General features: G+C 44.4%; 1 protein-coding gene and 1 pseudogene across 4 annotated transcripts; one reads left to right on the forward strand and one right to left on the reverse strand.

Annotated features, from left to right (window-relative positions):
* Positions 1-60: 60 nt before the first annotated feature.
* LOC148757562 (small ribosomal subunit protein eS8 pseudogene) lies at positions 61-874 on the forward strand (annotated as a pseudogene).
* Positions 828-20,922, reverse strand: LOC141567637 (KRAB domain-containing protein 5-like). Of its 4 annotated transcripts, XM_088800695.1 has the most exons (4): positions 20,704-20,836; positions 8,382-8,571; positions 2,295-2,421; positions 828-1,919 (listed from the first exon to the last, which is right to left on the reverse strand). In XM_088800695.1, exons 2-4 carry the CDS (start codon positions 8,394-8,396, stop codon positions 1,810-1,812), a joined length of 252 nt encoding a protein of 83 aa, XP_088656821.1. In that variant the 5' UTR covers positions 8,397-8,571; positions 20,704-20,836; the 3' UTR covers positions 828-1,809. The 4 variants fall into 4 exon arrangements, with proteins under 4 accessions (XP_088656821.1, XP_074171945.2, XP_088656820.1 ...); XM_074315844.2 differs by lacking the exon at positions 8,382-8,571 and having other exon boundaries at positions 20,647-20,922; XM_088800694.1 differs by lacking the exons at positions 828-1,919; positions 2,295-2,421 and having other exon boundaries at positions 8,394-8,571; positions 20,704-20,922.

A 20,922-nucleotide genomic window follows, 5' to 3' on the forward strand; every position in this document is an offset into this window, starting at 1 on the left:
ATAATGGCCAAGACATGGAAACAACCAAAGTGTCCTTCAAAATATGACTGGATAACGAAGATGTGGGCTCTTTCCAATTGGCACCGAGACGTGGACATCTCTTGGAACAACTGGCACAAGCGCCTCAAGACCAGGGACAAGAGAAAGTCCTACTACAAGAACGAAAAATATGAGCTGGGACACCCTGCTGCCAACACTAAGATAGGCCCCTGCCACATACACACAGTCCATGTGTGTGGAGGCAACGAGGCACATTGAAGATGGATGAGAGGAACTGCTCCTGGGGATCTGAGTGTTGTACATACAAAACAAGGATTACTGACATTGTCTACAATGCATCCAACAATGAACTTGTCTGCACCAAGACCCTCGTAAAGAACTGCATCGTGCTCACTGACAGCACAGTGTACCGAGAGTGTCATGAGTCGCACTATGCACTACCCCTGGGCCGCAAGGGAGCCCACTGACTCCTGAGGAGGAAGAGATTTTAAACAAAAAATGATCAAATAAAATTCAGAAGAAATATGATGAAAGGAAAAAGAATGCCAAAATCAGCAGCCTTCTAGAGGAGCAGTTCCAGCAGGGCAAGCTTCTTGCATGCATTGTTTCAAGACCGGGCCAACATGGCCCGGCAGATGGCTATGTGCTAGAGGGCAAGGAGCTGGAGTTCTATCTGAGGAAAACCAAGGCCCGGAAATGCAAAGAAATCATCCTCCCTCCTAGCTTAGTCCACGTAATAAAGGTGTTTTGTGTTCTGGAAAGAAAAAAAAGAAAAAAGATGTGGTACCTATTCACAATGGAATGCTACTCAGACAGAGAAATACTGCCATTTGCGAAAACATGTATAGATCTTGAGATTATCATGCTAAACTAAAGAACTTAAGAGAGAAAAAGTGAAGAACAACATGACTTGATTCATGTGGGATATACAACTGAAAGCAACAAACAAGACAAACAAAGAAATAAAAACTCGTGGACACAGACAATAGTTTAGTGGTTTCCAGAGGGAGAGGGAGGGGGTGTTAGAAGAGGGAAAAGGGGGTCAAATATATGGTGATGGAAGGAGAACTGACTCTGGATGGTGAATATACAATGCAATGCATAGATGATATATTATAGAATTCTACTCTTGAAACCTATATAATTTTATTAACCAATGCCATCTCAAAAATTTAGTAAGAAAAATAATCCTATGAGGTAAATAGAAACATGAAATTGTTACAACATTGAGGAATTCAGGCATATAGACTTCAAATTCCTAACGCTGCTTCACACAAAGCAAAAGGACATTTTCAAGTGAAACACAGAATTCGACTTTCTCATTTAAAGGAGATGCATTGCACTGTGATGACATTCCTGAGTCTGTGCTTTGTAAGGTCAAGATTGAAGCCTCTATAGGATTAGATATTATACAGCAGAACGTATGACATTCGTTCCCAGTGTTCCAGGGAATTCTGAACCAACTTCCAGTATTTCAACCACTCCATCAAAACTGCTAACACGATAAAAAATCGGAACTTAAACTATGGCTTAACAGATTTCCTCAGCAATTTACATAGACATTCCCAGGCCTGCAAAGCAATGGAAGAGTTATCTGTATCATGCCGGCCCACACAGCCGAAGGGGAAGACTTTGCCTTTCACTGCCAATGTGATGTGAGCAGAAGGAAAATCCTTAGGGGACAGAACAACAGAAATAAACCTGGCCTTCTCAAAACTCATTTTCATCGAAGGTCTTCTCAAACCATAATTTAAGGTCTGTTTTCCTGTGTGACTTTTGGAACCTCTCACCTGTCGTCATGCGCTTCCTTCATTCCCACATACCTGGGTGGATGGATATTGTCTTATTTCTCTTCAAATTCCAGGGCTTCTTCATTTTCTCTAAAAAGCTGAGCAGGTCTTCTTTAAAGACTACACGTCCTGTTTATCAGAAAAGGGAACATGGCTTGTGATGGAGGTTTTCCAATTTCCAATCTAGTATTGTGCTCAAATGAGAAGAGAGGACACTGTAGAATATTAGACTGTTCCAGGAAATGATTTCCCACAACATTGTTGTTTTCTGATAGCACCATTACTATACTAGAAAACATTTAAAGTAGTTCCGATCCTGAGTTCCACTTCGAAGTACTTCAGGAAACCTTTCTTTCCTACACCAGCAAACCCGCAATTTGTTCCTTGAGAGCAGGGCTCTGTAACTCTACCATACAAAGGAGAAGCTCCCAGGAGACATTCTACTGATGAAGGAAATAAAACTACTTCGGCGGAGTAGGACCTCTGGAAGAAAGTCATCCTCACCCAGGGAGACCAGGTTCCTATAGCTCTCCAACATCACATCCATGTACAGTTTCCGCTGAGCTGGGTCCAGGCACTCCCACTCCTCCTGAGAGAATTCTATGAACACATCCCTGAAGGTCAACAGTTCCTGAAACAAGACACATTTACCGAGAGGTTATAGACAGAGTTGATAATGTGACAAAACATGAGAACAGAGACTTAAGAGAAATGGATTTGATCTAGGAGAGGATCCTGAAATATCCAATAAGATCATTTTTGACCGTAATATTCCCTAATGTGTTTTCTAACTCTGAGATAAGACGATGACGTATGATCCACCAAACCACTGTAGATACTTTATTTTTCTGAAAGATAAATTGTAAAAATTAAGGCATTAACTCAGGTATATCTAGCTGTGAGTATTGTTATTTGTATCATAAAAGATAAAAGATGTCTTTATCTCAGGTAGAGAAGTCATTGTGTTCAAATGAAGGGTAAATTACTTCTCAAATTTTAATGTGTGTACCAACAGACTGGAAATTTGGTAAAAATGCAGATACTGATTCAGGACTTCTGGGGTGGGGTAGGATTTTCCACATTTTTAACACTCTCACGTTTAAATAGTGATGCCAACGTCTCCAGTCCGTGAACCACATTTTTAAATATCTCAGAGGAGAAAAACAGAGGGACATTTTCACACAGGATGCGAAACCAAAACAATTTAATGGAATTTACAGGTCTCATGGAACAGTAGGCATAGCGAGTACAATCTTTTTTGAAATTTTAATATATGGCGGTCAAGATGGTGGAGTACGAAAACTCTGTGCTTGCCACCTCCTACAACCACAACAGAATTACAACTAAACTACAGAACAACACCGTTGAGAACTCCGTGAAAACGGGCTAAACAGAAATCCCACAACTAAGGATATGAAAAAGAAGCCACATCAAGACTGGTACAATGGAGATGTATAATGGCCTGGTCCCATACCCACGCATGGTGGTTAAGAATAAGGTGGAATACCTCAGTGTGGAGGACCCCATGAGGAGAGGTCCCAGACCCACACCAGACTTCACAGCCCAGGCATCCAGTACTGGCAAGAGAAATCCCCATAACTTCTGGCTGTGAAACACAGTGGGGATTGTGACTGAGAGAGACAGAGGGCTGCTGAAGTCCCAGGCCGTCCTCTTAAAGGGCCCGCGCGGGCACTTACTCACTGATGGACTCACGCATGCTGAGCTCTAGCACTGGGGCAGCAGAACGAAAGGTACCTGGGACATACAGGGAGGAAATGAAATGTCCAGCTTCAGGTAAGGTCAGAATGATAGAGGATGCCACTGTTCCTTTGTTGAGCCCATGCCCCATACAGAGGGCACGTGGACACCATTGTTCGTAGGTAGAGACTGCTATTGTTCTTTTGTTCAGCCTCCTCCAAGCACACAGACCGCAGGCATGGGCACTGGACAAGTCTGTATCTCCATCAACCGGGCTAACACGTTCACCCCACCCTGTTGATTCCAAGACCACACCCCACCCTACCTGTTGGCCCACCCCAAGGGCTTCCGGTGGCTTTTCCATATAAACTACCCTGTCACACCTTGTACGGAGGACTTTCCTAAATTCTCTCAAAGGTTCACTCCGTATGCCCTGTATTTCCCCCTAAGTGGCCCTAAGCCCAGCACTAGTGGCAGCCAGATGGTTTGTCCTTTAGTCTCTCCCAAGCACCTCCAAGCCCAGCACAAACAGCAAGCCTCTGCATCACTTTGTAGCTCTTACCAGGTGGCACTGCGCTGAGCACAAGCAGCATCTGAACTCGGTCTGCGCCAGAGGTCCTTCCAAAAGGCCACAGAACAAAAACACCCTGAGCCCAGCTTCAGACCCCACCCGAGCACCACCTAACAACCTGAACAAATGACACACCCAAAGCATCAACTCAGCAGGCACCAGTAGCATACTAAAGGGAAAACTATTCCATGGGGTCAGCCCCTGCACAACAGCTCACCCCGTGTAGTTCCAGCCATTCCACATAGCCTTAGGGTCAATTCCTCCCACTGATGTCCCAGAGCAGTCAAGACTCAGCAATCGGGGAGCACAAACAATCCACACAAGGGAAACACTTAGAGCACCTGTGTCAGATGACCAGAGAGACTATGTGACTGGTTCCAAGGGGACAACTCCTACATGAGCCCACTCTGCCAAGACCAGGAGATGTACCAGATCTACCTAATACATAAAAACAAACACAACAAGTCAGCCAAAATGAGGAAACAAACAAATATAGCCAGAGGAAATAACAGGACGAAACTCCAGAAAAAGAACTGGAAAAAAAAAAAGTAGAAAAGCAATCTACAAGATAAAAGTTCAAAACAATGGTGACAAGGATGCTCAATGAACTTACGGGAAGAGTAGATGAATTCAGTGAGAACTTTAGAAAAAAGATAGGAAACCAAAAATGGACGTAGGAAATATTTAAAAGAACCAGCCACAAATGAACAATATAACTGAAATGAAGAATACATTAGAGAGAATCAACAGTAGATTAGAAGAAGCAGAGGACTGACTTGGTGATTTAGAAGCGAGGTTAGCCAAAAACACCCACCCAACCAGAATAGGAAAAAGAAAAACGAATCCGAAAAAATGAGAATAGTTTCAGGGGCCTCTGGGACAACATCAAGAGTACCAACAAGAGAACAAAAATTGAAAACCTACTTCAAGAAATAATGATGGAAAACTTCCCTAATTTGGCAAATGAAACAGACATATGAGCCCAGAAAATGCAGACAGTCCCAAGCAAGATAAACCCAAAGAGGCCCACACCAATACATGCCATAATCAAAATGCCAAAGGTGAAAGACAAAGAGTATCTTACAAGCAGCATGAGAAAAGCAGTTACCTTCAAGGGAGCTCCCATCAGACTGTCAGCTAATTTCTCAACAGAACCTTGGCAGGCCAGTAGGGACTGGCGTGGAATATTCAAAGTGAAGAAAAGCAAGGACCTACAACCAAGATTACTCTACAAGCAAAGCTATCATTTAGAACTGAAGGACAGAAAAAGAGGTTTCCAGACAAGAGAAAGCTTCCTTTAGCAAAGGAGTTCATCACCACCAAACCAGTATTACAAGAAATGTTACAGGGACGGAGCCAGAGAGGGAGAGAGAAGAGGAGGAACAAGAGAACAAAGATCAAATCTATGAATAATAAAATGGCAATAACTACATACCTATCAGTAATTACTTTAAATGTAAAAGGATTAAATTCTCCAATCAATAGAAATAGGGTGGCTGAATGGATAAGAGAAGACCCATACACATGCTGCCTCCAAGAGACCTACTCCAGATCAAAAGACACACACAGACTGAAAGTGAAGGGACGGAAAACGTATTTCATAGAAACAGAAACAAACAAAACAGCTGGGGTAGCAATGTTTTTATCAGACAAAAAAGACTTTCAAACAAAGGCTATAAAAAGAGACAAGTCACCAGCAATTCCACTTCGGGGTATTTATCTGAAGAAATCCAAAACAATAATTTGAAAAGACACCTGCATTCCTATGTTCATTGTAGCATTATTGACAACAGCCAAGATATGGCAGCAACCCAAGTGTACAATGGTAGAGGGCAGTTAAAGACTTGGCGCATACATACAATGGAGTATTACTCAGCCCTAAAATAGAATGAAACCTTGCCATCTGCAACAACATGGATGGACCTAGAGAATATGATGCTGAGTGAAATAAGTCAGGCAGAGAACAAATACCATCTGATTTCGTTTATCTCCGGAATCTAAAAAAACATAGTAAACAAACAAAACAAAACCAAAAAATGGATACAGAGTACTGATGATTGCCAGATGTCAGGGGGCTTAGAGGGCTGGATGAAAAAGGTGAAGGGATTAAGAAGTACCAAATTTCATGTCAGTGAAATCAAGATGATTTTCAACTGTTAATCTCATAAATCTCTTTGTGGATACTCTTTGGATTTTATAAACATACAAGGGAGATGAACACATACAATGATACAAAAGAAGCTGGAGCTATTCTTAGTCTTTTATTTCTTTGAAAAATTTTCCTTATCCTTTGTGCTGAGCAATATTTTAGAAATTTAACACAGTTGAACATTCATTAATATGATTCTTGTAAACGTTTTGAAAATACAAAGCAGTGACAAAGCAGAGTATGTCTGCTCCATGACTGTGCAATACAAAGAAATTTACAAGTCCAAGGCCTGACTGATTAAAGCCTCCACTTGCAAAAGCCAGTATCTGCAGTAAACAAAGTGAGAGACATCATTTTGCTAAACAACTATAAGCAAAGAGAAACTAAGAAGTGAGTTTCCAGATGAAATGGGATGGTTTATGCACATCTCTCAATAAATCCTTCCAAGACCCTCATTAATGACACAGGAAAAAATGTTAACTTTATAGTGAAGAGACCACCTGAAACAAGTGAAAATCAGGTGAAATGGAAGTGACATCAGGTGACTGCAGCACAGGGAAAGACGCATCATCACCGCTAATTATCAGTTGTATACAAATTTCAAACCATACACAGCTCTCATATTCTCCAAATCTAACAGTGCATTTAAATAGTCTTTCTTGCCAATGTAGTGAGCAAGTCTCTTCTAATTATGCTTGCTTTTCAGAAGTTTCTCAGCTATTCTGACCATTAATGCCGTGCTGGTTCAATGTGCCTATTATGAAGCGTCTTCTAAAGAGCTGATGTTGCATCCTGAGGATTCTAAAATCTACATATCCCTTCTTCAGATACACGAGCATCTGGCCCCATCCCAATAGGAATCTTAGACATCAATGCCTTCCCATGTTGATCTGTCACAAAAGGAATGTTTTCTGTTGTGTATTTTTTTTTAATTTTTCTTGGGTTAGGGGAACAGGACCTTATTGGGGAACAGTGTGTACTTCCAGGCTGTTCCAAGTCAAGTTGTTGTCCTTTCCATCTTAGTTGTGGAGGGTGCCATTCAGCTTTAAGTCATCCTTTCAGTCTTAGTTGTGGAGGGCACAGCTCAGCTCCAGGTCCAGTTGCCGTTGCTAGTTGCAGGGGACGCAGCCCACCATCTCTTGCGGAAGTCGAATCGGCAACCTTACGGTTGAGAGGACGCACTCCAACCAACTGAGCCATCTGGGAGCTCAGTGGCAGCACAACTCAAGGTGCCGTGTTCAATCTTAGTTGCAGGGGGTGCTGCCCACCATCCCTTGCGGGACTCCAGGAATTGAACTGGCAACCTTGTCGTTGAGAGCCCACTGGCACATGTGGGAATCGAACCGGCAGCCTTCGGAGTTAGGAGCATGGTGTTCCAACCTCCTGAGCTACCGGGCCTGCCCTCAAAAGGAATGTTTTCAACAGCTGAAGGTATAGGGGTCTAGAGCAAACCACCCCAAGATGCGCATCATGACATGTAGATTATTTTGAGCTAAAGGTAACTGAGACCCTGTGGGCTCAAGGGAAAAATCGCCCACCTCCTTAACTATCTAGAAAAAATTAAATTAGGAGACTGTCCCACGAATAGAGTTAAAACCAGAAATGACTTTTTACCAATCTACACGGCAAGGAAAACTCGTCATTATGGAACATGTGCTCTCCCTGCAATGACCTACTGCAGCCCCAAGGCACCTTGCTTCTTCCCAGGCTCAGATTTTTTATACCCACTTGCGCTTTCTGTCTCTTAACCTCTCATGCAAGTTGGTTCTCTGACTGTCTCATGTATGTGGGCTTACCATATATATGTATGTATTCAATTTGGATGTTTTCTCTTGCTAATCTCTCTCATGTCTATTTGATCATTAGACCACCAGAAAGATCACTGAGGGTAGAGCAAACTTTCTTCCCACCCCACAAACGTCATTCATTCATGGTGAGAATTCCTGTGCCCTACAGGAACCCTGGATGGAGAAAATGGAGAGAAGGCACTGGGACAGAGGAGAAGTATTCTAACGAGGTGACCATGACAATCATAAGAAGAGGAAAAAGAAGTAGTTGAAAACAAGCTTGCTAAGCAGGAACATCAGAAGTAGAGAATTAAAGGTCTGCAGTTCTAAATCCACGGATTTTAGGGGGAAAAGTGGACTCAGCCTGTGACCCGGGACAGGTTTACCTGAGAAGCAGCCATTTTGTCCTCCCTCCACCTGCTCTGGGTCGTTTTCTCAGGCGATGTTAAGTTGAGGAATCACATCTGCATCTCGAGAACGTGCCTTCAGAGGCACCAGAGCAGCACCTTCATCTGCTTCATTCACACCCACAGGCAGAAGGGCCTTGAAATGCTGAAAAGGCCACTGTCTCCTGTCCTGCAGGAGGGATGCATGAACAATGAGCTCCATCAAACTCAGTTTTTTCTTTTCCGTCTTCTTGTGCTCTCCGCTCAAACAGACTTGCACAAATTTCACAACAATGAGAATGGAGGGTGCTCTCCTGACCCTCCCAAACCGAACGGACCAAAGCCTGCTCTCAACTCTCACAACTGTGCCCTCCGGTCGTCCTGCTAATCCTGGCTGGCCTCACCTTACAATAGTCTGGAGCATTTAATTAAAACAATGATGCTCCGCCCACACACTTGACCAACTCTGTGGGGCAGGGGGCAGGTGATGATGTTATTTCTGAGAACTCCTCCAAGTGAGTTTTTTTTTTAAAGCCTATCTATTTTTTACATATTCTTTAAGAGGTTCAAATCTTTTAAAAAGTTATCTGAAATGACTGATTCATGCTTCCCATACCGCTGCAGTTTAATTTAAGACTAAGAGCAGTGGTCGGCGTATAGCAAAATGGAGTAAAATCTTCCCACAGTACGTCTTTCCCAAAGTACATCTTCCAAAAATAAAATACAGCAAAATCTTTTGTAACGGAACTTTTACATATTCAAATTTACTAATTTAAGATACAATTCTTCATTCTACAAAAACTTCTTTTGTCTATCTTTTATTCAATGTCCAGGGAGAAAAGTAATACATTCTGGGTGTTTTACTTAGAATGTTGAGGTGACACCGAGATGAGCCCCAGCTGGAAGCTCCTTCCACCCCCAAGGACTAGCTGGACAGTGGGGCGTGGATGTGGCTTTCCTGGTGCCCTGCAGCCAGGACCATCATCTGATCAATGACACAGCCCTGATTTTGATGCCACCTGAGGCAAAGTAGGAGAGCGACAAACTGCCTGGTCTCTTCTACCCTCTCCAGTCTCTGCTACGACCTCCCTGCGCCTGTCACCGCCCAAAGAAGAGTAGTCTGGGCAGTGTCCCTGTGTCCACTGCAGAGCAGGTGACAGGCAGACAATGGGTTAGAGAAATTATAAGCAAATGAGGGGCAGAGATTCTAAGAAAGAGAAACCACTGCCCATTATACCCTCCAGGTGGGCAACTTGGACAGGATAGAAGACCAACCCACAAGACCTCTCTCCAATAAGGTCCATCTCTATCCCACAGGAGAGTCGCACATCCTGTGTCCTGGTAAATGCTGCGACTAAGTTACTTCCCACTACTCTGAAAAGTCAGATACACTGCCAAATTACCCCAATATACCCCGGGTTCTATATCTTCCTGCACCACGAAATGACATGTGAGGGCTCCCCAAAGCATTGAACCACAAGGGTTAACAATGACAAGTCAGTGAAAGGAAGTACACTTTTTAAAAAAATCACTTCCTTCAGAAACAAAATCACTAACCTGAGAGATACCTGCAAAGCCACATTCACTGCAGCATTATTCACAATAGCCAAGATATGGATACAACCTAAATGTCTATCACCATGTATTATATTCATATACATTCACGCACACACACACACACGTATTATTTAGCCATTAAAAAGAGGGAAATCCTGCTATTTTCATCAACATGGATCGACCTTGAGGACATTATAGTAACTGAAACAAGTCAGACAGAGAAAGACGCATACTGTATGACATCACATACATGGAATCTAAAAAAACTCAGAAACAGATCTGATTTGTGGCTGGTTGTCGGGGCTGCGGGGGGCAATTACATAATGGTGGTCAAAATGTACAAACTTCCAGTTATAAGACAAATAAGTTCCAGGGATGTAATGTACAACATGATGACTGTAGTTAACAGTACTGTAGAGTAGTCCCCCCCTTATCCTTAGTTTCATTGTCCCTGGCTTCAGTTACATGTCATCAACCAAGATCTGAAAATGTTAAAAAGGAAAATTTGAGAAATAAATGTTTCAAAAAATTATTTTGAGAGACCACATTCACATAACTTTCATCAGATATGTTAGTATAATTGTTCTATTTTATGTTGTTGTTAATCTCTTACTGTGCCTGATTTATAAATTAAACTCCATTAAGGTATGTATGTATAGGAAATATCTAGATCTAGATCTATACTTCAGAACTATCTGCAATTTCAGGCAGGTTTTGGAACATATCACCTGCTGATAAGGGTAGATTACTGTATTGTATATTTCAAAGTTGCTAAGAAAGGAGATCTTAAAAGTCATCATAACAAACAAGGAAAGAGTTTATAATTACGTGAGGTGATGGATGCTAACTAACTAACATATTGTGGTAATCATTTCACAATATATACAGATACCAAATCATTATGTTATACACCTTAAACTTATTTGTTCTTGTGTCAATTATATCTCAACAAAATTGGGAAAAATATTTTTAAACCTCAACAAAATTTAAAAATAAATAAAATGCTCAAAAATAAAAATAATTAATAAAATTTGTAATAGCTTCCTTCAGATAATTTCATCATTAATAAAACCAAAGGCAATTTAAATTTTAAAAAAGTATACACTTGATTCTCTCCACATATGAGACTCATTAACCAAAGGGCGCCCGTTACTCAGTGGCTCCTCCCATAACAAAAGAGAAAGAAAAATTTCTGGGACCTGGAACACCTGGATTTTACTATAAGACAATTGACAAACATATTTATCTATAAATACAGGTGGCACATTTTAAATATTAACTACAACATAACCAATAATGAATTAATGGATGGTAAATGGATTTCCCCAGTAATGCATGAACACCTTCATTCTTTTAAATATTTTAAAATGAAAATTTTTTGAATTTACAAATTTAAGTAAAATGTATTTCTAAGTACCCTTAAACAACTTCAAAATCTGTCCATCTTTTTCCAGTCTTATATCATCCATTTCAGGGAGTAGGTCAGGGGGCAGAACAATACACTCTAGTGCATATTCTAGAAGCTTGTCAAGATACGAGATTGTTGATACATTATCGGTACACCTTAAAAATTCATCTGTCATAAATGATCAATCCTAGATTTAAAAGTCACTGAAAACTCCTAGACTATTACGTATTACACAAAATTAAGTACTTAATGTCACCTAATATTACACTCATTTTCACATTCTCCAATGACCCATAAGTATTTTTATTGCTGTTCTTGTTACTGTTTTGTTGTGGTAAGAACACTTAACATGAGGTCTACCCTTTCAGTGGAGTTTTAAGTGCACAATAGAGTAAGTAGTGTTAACTACAGGCACAATAGATCCTTTGTACAGAGGATCTCTAGAATTTATTCATCTTGTATAACTGATATTTGTACCCGCTGAACAGCAACTTCCCATTTCTAGTCTCCCCAGTCTCTCTCTGGCAAAACAACCGTAATCTTTGTTCCTGTGAGTTTCACTTTCTAGTTGGCAAACCGAACCTGGATTTATACGTGGTTGACACATTAACATTTCTATTATGACCCCCAAGTTTTAAAATCTATACACTTAACAATGGTATTATTAAATTTAAAGGGGGCAAATATAATTATAGTAATACAGAAAAGCCCCCAAATTCATAGTCTAACAAACGTAATTATTATGAAGGAAAAACAAATCACTGAACACTGCAGATTCACTATTATAAAACCTGAACACGACCTGGGTCTTCATGGTGAAATTTATGTTTTTAGCTGCGGATAAACAGATCAATAGTCCCAAGTCGTCATTTGTCATTAACATTGTTCTGGCCTATAGAGCCAGTGTTCTGGGGAATAAAAAATTAGTAGGGTCTGCCACTATGCATACCTCTGTCCAGATATCCTCTTTTAATAAGGACACGAAATTGGAGTACGGTCCCTGATTAAGGACTTCATTTTAGCTTTATCACCTCTTTAAAGACGTGATAAAGATGACCCGGGACTTTCATGAAAATGATCAGGCTGGGAGGTCTGTACGAGGAGCTGAGCTCGTGGAAGTTCATGAGGCGGCCTAGTCCAACCTCTATGGTCCTAACTTCCTTTTCATAAAACTCTTATGCTTCTAACTTCCTGTCTCCTTGCCTTAAATACCCTCCATCTTAACACACAAGCCAGAAGGTGCATATGGCTTGCCAAGTATGTACACGCTTGGTTGCAGCCCTTTTTCCCTTTTTTCTTTTCCCGAATATATCCTTTTCGGTGATGAATACCGAGTCAGTATTATTGTTCAGTCAACAGACGCTATCGTCAAATAAGTTCACACTCCAAGGTACTGGTTAGCACTTCAACATACGAACTTTGAGGGATACAATTCACCCCTAAAATGTGTGTGTGTGTGTGTGTGTGTGTGTGTGTGTATGTACTTTTATCCCATATGTAGCTCAGTGCAATCAGGACCACAAGAAAGACACTTAATTTGAGTCCCATCACTAATCCCTGAAAGCCACTAATCTGTTCTCCATAATGAGATGACAGAATTTGATTTTAATGAGTTTACCTTTTAAATAATTCATCATTTAAATCACAAATTGTATTTTACCCAATATCTTTTATTTATCCCAATATATTTTAACCCAAATGGCACCATTTCAACACACAGTCGATATTTAAAAAACATTAGTAAAGTATTTCACATCTTTTTCTCCCTTACGCGGTTTTGAAGAATCTGGTGTGTATTTTCCCCTAACAGCACATCTCAATTCAGACCAGCCACAGGTCACATGCTCAGTAGCAACAAAGGCAAGTGGCTGCCACACTGCATGGGCCAGCGCTAAAGTTATCAACACGATATGATTTTCTATGCCGTGAAAACTCGACGTGTTCAGTTTATAAGCTTTCTTTGTGACCAAGTACATAATCAGTTTTGTAACTGTACACGGTCGTAAGAAAATAATGGAATATTTTTTTGTAGGATCAGAGTTGAATCTGTGTGTATATACTCTGTCAACCTTATCATGGTGTTAGTCAGTGTCTTTCTGTCCTTGTAATATTTGTCTACTAGATCTGTCAGGTTCTGAGAGGGACATTTAAAAAAACTCACTGTAAGTATATTTTTCTCAATTTATACCCACATTTCTGATAATTTTGTCATTTATATTGAACTCTGTGTGTCATTTGCATTTAGTTATGATGATTCATGTATTCAACCAAGGTTTCTCCTTGTGCCTGACACTGATGACAGAGCACAGAACAAGACCAATCCATGTACCTGTGGGACAGACACGCTAATCAGGAGACAGATAATTAATCCCAGGCCTTGGGGACCATAGCACTGACAGCCTTCCTGCTGCTGGCCTCTCCCTGGTGCTTGTACTGGGGAAGGAGAGGGAGGAAGACACCCCACCCTGGGAAGCAGGTGAGCCAGCAGGGAAGCCAGAGGGGGAGGGAAAGGTTGAGGAGGGTGGCCAGAGGCCCCAGTCACCCAACTACAGCTGACCCTGTGGGGACCGCAGGTGGCCTCTGCCTCCAATCTCCAGGACATGCTGCCCCTTTGGCTCCTGGGAATTGACTCGGCTTGGTGAATCCGTCACCAAACTGAGGACCCTGCACTCTGTTGGGGGGAGCCATGGGAGGGCTGTGAGCAGGAAGGGGGGGTCAAACTGGATGCAGGAAGGCCCTCTGGGGCCATCACGGGGACAGGATGAAAGCCAAAGAGGAGGTTTCATTAGAGTTCAGGGAGAGAGGACGAGGTCTCGGCCAGAATGGGACTATGAGGATGGAAAGGAGGGTACTGGCAGAGTCAGGGGTCAGGAGACAGAAGGGGCAGGGCTGGCGACTGACAGGCTTGGGGAGGGGGGTGGTGTGGGGCACTGGCACAGGGGACTCTGGGTCCCGCCCAGTCACTGGGTGCACAATGGGGAACCTAGGAGAAGAGAATGATTAGGGAAAGACAGTGAGCTCAGTGGGGACCTGTGGGCGTGAGGGTTCCAGGGCAGATATCTGGATTCATGAGTGTGCAAACCAGAGAAGAGTGGCCTCCTGGAGCATGGGGAGGGGACCCCTTTGCAAAGTCCTCCAGGTGTGAAAAAGCTCAGGGTGTTCTGATTACTTCAGCCAGCCTGGGGCAGTTGTGGGTAGGGGGGTTGGAAAAATTGCCACAGGAAAATTGAGGCCTCAAAGGCAAGGCAAGGGACCTGGGACTTCCTGCCCAGGGCAGCAGCAACATGGGAGGCCTGCGATGGAGGAAAGACCCTGGGAACAGGTCTGGGGGCAGAAGGCAAGGGGGCTGTGAGGAAGAGAGGAGGAAAGCCCCAATGGGTTATGGGCCCAGGAGGATCTAGCAAGAAAGTTTGCAGTAATCACTTCTATATATAGTGCCTCAGTGACAGGGCATTGCTGGGGCTTTCTCCAAATTCACTCAGCAATTGAGAAGCTGGTGCCATTATTATGCCTGATTCACAGAGGCTGAAACCAAGACACAAAGAAGTAAATAATTTGCCAAAACTCACACCGCTCATGATTGACATGGCCAAGATTTGACCCTGAGTCTTGTGGTTCCAGCACATGTGCTTTCCACTCTTTTGCCTCAGTTTTCTTTATTGTCCAAGATGCTAATGATAGTCCTTCTACCACAGAACTGTCTGTTGCCAGGTAAAGTGAAGAGACACCACCATTTCCTCCCTCTTTTCCAGGAACTCACAGCAACATAGTGAGAAAATATAAAATGATGAACACAGGCTTTGGTGCTGAAAACTTTGAAAGAGGCTTAGCTATGGAAATACACTGATCAAATTACTTTACCCTGAATAGGTGGGCTCTGTGGGAACAAAGTTTCAAGTAGATCAAGTCCATCCTTCAATGTTTTCAGAGAATGGAAAACAGGGACTTGAGGGGAACATCTACTCTGTAGCTCACAGCTCACTAATTCAACAAATCACAGAGGGAAAAACAAAAGCTGAGGAATATTAGACTAAGTCACTAAACTAGGTTCTGTTAAGCTCATAAGTGTCCATACCAAGTGCTCACCGACATATCCTAATATTGTTTACTAAGTACCAGTGGATGTTTCAGGATATGGTAAAGAGTAGAAAGAATGCAGAGCTTACAAGGTTTTTCTCACAAAATGTGGTGAGTGTTTAAACAAAAAATATCTATTATGGTAAAACACATTGCCATTAATCCCCCTCGCTTCAAATACACTTATCCCATCGTTCTTGCCACTTTCTGAAGCAGTTCTGGAAGTTCTTTCCTGAGTGTCTTTACTTCATCCTCTATTATGACAAAACTGTTTCATAAATTGCTTCTGGTATGGCAATTTCTGTCAAATAAAAGCATTACGGTGTGTCCTCGTCCACCTGATTCACCGGATCTGGCACCGGGAGACTTCTGACTCTTCCCCAAAGTCAACATGAGCATGAAAAGGAAAAAGTTTTGAATCGATTCAGGACATCGAGGCAGACACAACAGCATAACTATAGACACTCATGAGAGGACTTCCAGAACTGCTTCAGAAAGTGGCAACAATGATGGGTTAAGTGTGTTGGAAGCGAGAGGGAGTATTCTGGGAGAGGTTAATGGCAATGTGTCTTTTACTGTAATACTTTTTTCTTAGTTTAAACATTCACTGTATTTTTTGGACTTACCTCGTACAATCTAAACTAGACACCATATATTTAAACAGGAAAACAATTTAGATTTTAAAAAATCTAATGACTTCGACAAAGTTTTTTTAAAAATTTAGACTACTTCTTATTTAGAAAAGAATGGTAAGAGCTGGTTATGAGATGCCATCAAAGTTTATTTCAGAGGTCAATGATTTTTTTACAAAAAGCAGAAATCCAATAGACTACAATTTATCTAACTATGCTTTGTAAAAAAAACAATGAATTAAATGGAACAGAAGTACGAGGAAAAAAGTAAATCCATTTAAAAGGAAAACAGAACACAACCTTTTAAATAGTCCTTGAAAACGCAGCAGGTAGTGACAGACTCAGTCATTTTTTTGTCCCAGTTCACCTCACTTATGCCATCCCAGGAAATGAGAAGAGACCCAGAACTGACAGAGACAAGTCTCTCCCACATGGCTGAATAAGGGTAGCAGATGAAAGCAATCTTCTCATGCAAATAATTATAAAATGAAAGTTTTGCAGTTCTCATTCTTATCCGTATTAACTGAGACAATTTTAAATTAAATAGATATTGTCATGTTGGGCGGCCTGCGGGGTCTCTGCTCCCGCTCCCCATACAAGAACGCAGGACATGGTGAGGCCAAAAAGGAACACCCACGGAGCCATAGGTAGGGGAGTCATACCACTTTATTCTCTCTGGCGGCACTATACTCTCACTGGAGGCTGGATACACACTGTCCGCAAACCGCCATCCACGCTTGCCAGCCCAGCCGCCATCTCCTTGCTAGCCCCATCCTTCTTCTCTTTCTCTTCCTTCCTCCTCTCCGTAGCCACAGCAGTTATATTGTGGCCAATGGCTCACTGGTTACAGCTGACGGCCAACTAGCCACAGCTGATGGCCATGCAATCACAGTTGGCCATTTACTACCTGAGCCAGCACCTGTCTATGTGAGGCCGAGAGCCTGGAAACTACTCTCTGGGGCTCCGCCCCCACACTCCACCCCTACAGGCTCTCGCCTCACAATCTACGCGACAAGCGTCGTCCGCGAGGGGACCTGTGCGAGGAGCCTGGGGGTGAATGCAATATCCTGGACACAGCCAGGCTCTCTGGGCACAGCCAGGGTTTCTCAGGGCACCACCAGTGCTTCTGGGCACGGCCAGACTTCCTGGACTTCTTAGGGTACCACCTGTCTTCCCGGACACAGCCAGGGTTTCTCAGGGCACCACCAGTACTCCTGGGCACTGCCAGACTTCCTGGACTTCTTAGGGTACCACCTGTCTTCCCGGACACAGCCAGGGTTTCTCAGGGCACCACCAGTACTCCTGGGCACAGCCAGACTTCCTGGACTTCTTAGGGTACCACCTGTCTTCCCGGACACAGCCAGGGTTTCTCAGGGCACCACCAGTACTCCTGGGCACTGCCAGACTTCCTGGACTTCTTAGGGTACCACCTGTCTTCCCGGACACAGCCAGGGTTTCTCAGGGCACCACCAGTACTCCTGGGCACAGCCAGACTTCCTGGACTTCTTAGGGTACCACCTGTCTTCCCGGACACAGCCAGGGTTTCTCAGGGCACCACCAGTACTCCTGGGCACTGCCAGACTTCCTGGACTTCTTAGGGTACCACCTGTCTTCCCGGACACAGCCAGGGTTTCTCAGGGCACCACCAGTACTCCTGGGCACTGCCAGACTTCCTGGACTTCTTAGGGTACCACTAGTTTCCCCGGGCACAGCTAGGATTTCTCAGGGCACTGCCACTTTCTCTGGGAACAGCCACACTTCCTGGACACAGCCAGGGCTCTCAGGGCACTGCCACTCTCTCTGGGAACAGCCCGACTTCCTGGGCACAGCCAGGGTAACTTCAGGGCTCAGCCACACTTCCTGGACTCAGCCAGGGCTCTCAGGGCACTGCCACTCTCTCTGGGAACAGCCCGACTTCCTGGGCACAGCCAGGGTATCTTCAGGGCTCAGCCAGACTTCCTGGACTCAGCCAGGGCTCTCAGGGCACTGCCACTCTCTCTGTGCCTCTCAGGGTACCCTGCTGGAACAACAGCGACTCACAATCAAGGTGCTTACATATTCTCAATGGTGGCCAGTCAAGAGACAAAAGCAAATATCCCCCAGTTCCACTAACTACAGTTCCCAAACAAACAGTCAAGTGGTCCATTAAATTAGGGATGGAAGGCAATTCCCCATAGTCCATAGTCATTCACCAGGGCTGTCCTGGGGGTGAGGGATGACCTTGACCTCACCCTCATCTCCCACGGAGGACTCAGCAAGCGTTACCTCCTGGGACTATAAGTCCTGCATCCGGGCTGCCTGAGCAGGAACTTCCCCGGCCCACAGGGCTGCAACGACCTTCGCTTTCTCCGGCCTGTGCTGGTTGGGGAACCGTCCACATCTTTCCACCTCTCCGCGGGGCTCCATCTCTGCAGCAGCTGCATGGCTTTTCCTGTGCTGGTGGGAGAACCGTCCACATCTTTCCACCTCTCCACGGGGCTCCATCTCTCCAGCAGCTGCATGGCTTTTCCTGTGCTGGTGGGAGAACTGTCCACGTCCTCCCACCCCTCCACGAGGGTCCAGCTCTCCGGCAGCTGCTCCTCCTGGTCTTCCTCAGACTGAGTGTTCATACACACAAACTGCTCCACCGTCCTTTGGAGAGCTTTGGCCGGCACCATATCCTGCCGACTACACCATGTGTCATGTTGGGCGGCCTGCGGGGTCTCTGCTCCCGCTCCCCATACAAGAACGCAGGATATGGTGAGGCCAAAAAGGAACACCCACGGAGCCATAGGTAGGGGAGTCATACCACTTTATTCTCTCTGGCGGCACTATACTCTCACTGGAGGCTGGATACACACTGTCCGCAAACCGCCATCCACGCTTGCCAGCCCAGCCGCCATCTCCTTGCTAGCCCCATCCTTCTTCTCTTTCTCTTCCTTCCTCCTCTCCGTAGCCACAGCAGTTATATTGTGGCCAATGGCTCACTGGTTACAGCTGACGGCCAACTAGCCACAGCTGATGGCCATGCAATCACAGTTGGCCATTTACTACCTGAGCCAGCACCTGTCTATGTGAGGCCGAGAGCCTGGAAACTACTCTCTGGGGCTCCGCCCCCACAGATATAAAGCCACAAGTCAATATATCACAACTTAATCACGCCCACCCCATCAACTCTCCACTCATCCTGACCTGGGTTCCCCTTCTTCCTCCACTACCGTGTAGTTCCGTTTATCAATCTGTTTCTGTCTCTCTTGCCTGTTTCTCTCAACTGTTTTCCTTTCCTGTTTCCCTCTCTCCTCCCCTGCCCTTTCTTCCTTTCTCTCTATTCCTTTCCCTACACCTGTCCCAAGAAACTCTTGAAAGCTATTTCACCTTCAGTTGCACTTCTCTCTCTTCCTTCTGATTGCTCCCCATCACCATACTTTTCTGCTTCTTTCTTCCCCCATTCCTTTGTCCTGCCTATCTCCCATACTTCTTTCCTCTTACACCTCCTCTGCCCGTGCTCACTGGCACCCCCAGCTGGCTAAGCTCTCAGTGCTGTTTCTCCCTCTGCTCTGTCATCCCTATTCCCCCTTTCTGTTGCAGCATTTGCCTCTCAGACCTTTTTCCCCTAACCACTCTCTCCACTGAAACTGCCTGCCCTTTGTTGCCCCCACTTCTGCTGACCAAGGGTCCCTCTCCCTTTCTGCTCTCTGTCAAATATCAGGATCGCCTCCCTTTCCCCTTCCCTATTTTTTTTTTTTTTTTTTGGTCTTCTTTATTGAGGAGGGATGGAGGGGGGTGAGGGCGGGGAGTGGGGCAGATTATAATGGTGGCATGAAATCTTGTATTAGTATTTTGAGATTTAGAACTCTGGTATAATTCGACTTAACAAGTGTCATTTAGCTTGCGATTTTTTGAAAGCTTTCTTTTCTTTCTTTTCGTTGCCTCCTTTCTGCCGAACCTTAATGACTGTTTACAGTACCGGTACATTTACTATGCAGTTGCAATGGTTCTGTTTACTTCCGCCAGGCAGTCGCGGTGACTTGGCAGAGGTTTTGCCATCTGGGACCCACCCTTGGCTCCAACTTAAGTCTACATTAACATATGCAAAGTTGCGATAAGCAATGTAACCAATTTAAGCTTCCCCCACCCCAACCGACAAAACCAAACCGAATACAAAATTGCACTACAGACCGCAGCAATTTACATCCTGGTTAAAAAATATAAAAAGTCAGATGAAACAGACGCAGTAGTTTCCGGCAGCCTCTGCCTTCTGTATTTCTACCTGGCTCGTGAATTCTTCCACAACCGACGCGAGCAGCCACAACACTCTTCCCGGGTATCGGGGCTCTTATTAAATGGGGAGCTAGGGAGGGAGTCTCGGGACAGCAGAAGCAAGGGCGTCTGCAGAATCCCAGGCCAGGGCAGAACTCGGGCCTCTCTGGACCGAGTGGCGAAGGGTTTGAATTCATCTCCCAAGACTTAAGTGGCGCAAGGGTGGGAAGACTGGCCAATGAAGGGTTTTCAGCAGGAAAATGCGGCAGGCGTTGTCTAATGATCCCAAAGCAGAAAGACACAGGCCAGGCGGCCCCAGAAAGATTTTAACCGGAAACAAAAGGGGACCCACCTCCGGCTGCAGTGAAGCAGTCAGGCTCGGACCTTTCACCGAGAGGCGGTGACTCACCGGTTCCAGGCGCGGGTGTGGAAATTTCACGGGGTGTGGGGATTTCAACATCCGTGGCGATCGCCAAGCTTCATGTGTGTACGACTGTGGACTGAGACGCTCAGGTTTAAACCAGAAAGACCGAACGTGAGGGACGCCGTTGCGACAGCCATTCGCTTCTGGGTCTGCAAGAAAATGTGCTTGGGCGCCCCGGAAAAACATGGCGCGCGCAAGGGGCCT

The sequence above is a fragment of the Rhinolophus sinicus genome, chromosome 8, assembly GCF_057876585.1.
Source record: "Rhinolophus sinicus isolate RSI-liver-muscle chromosome 8, RSI-T2T, whole genome shotgun sequence".
In the NCBI taxonomy this organism is placed as follows: Eukaryota; Metazoa; Chordata; class Mammalia; order Chiroptera; family Rhinolophidae; genus Rhinolophus; species Rhinolophus sinicus.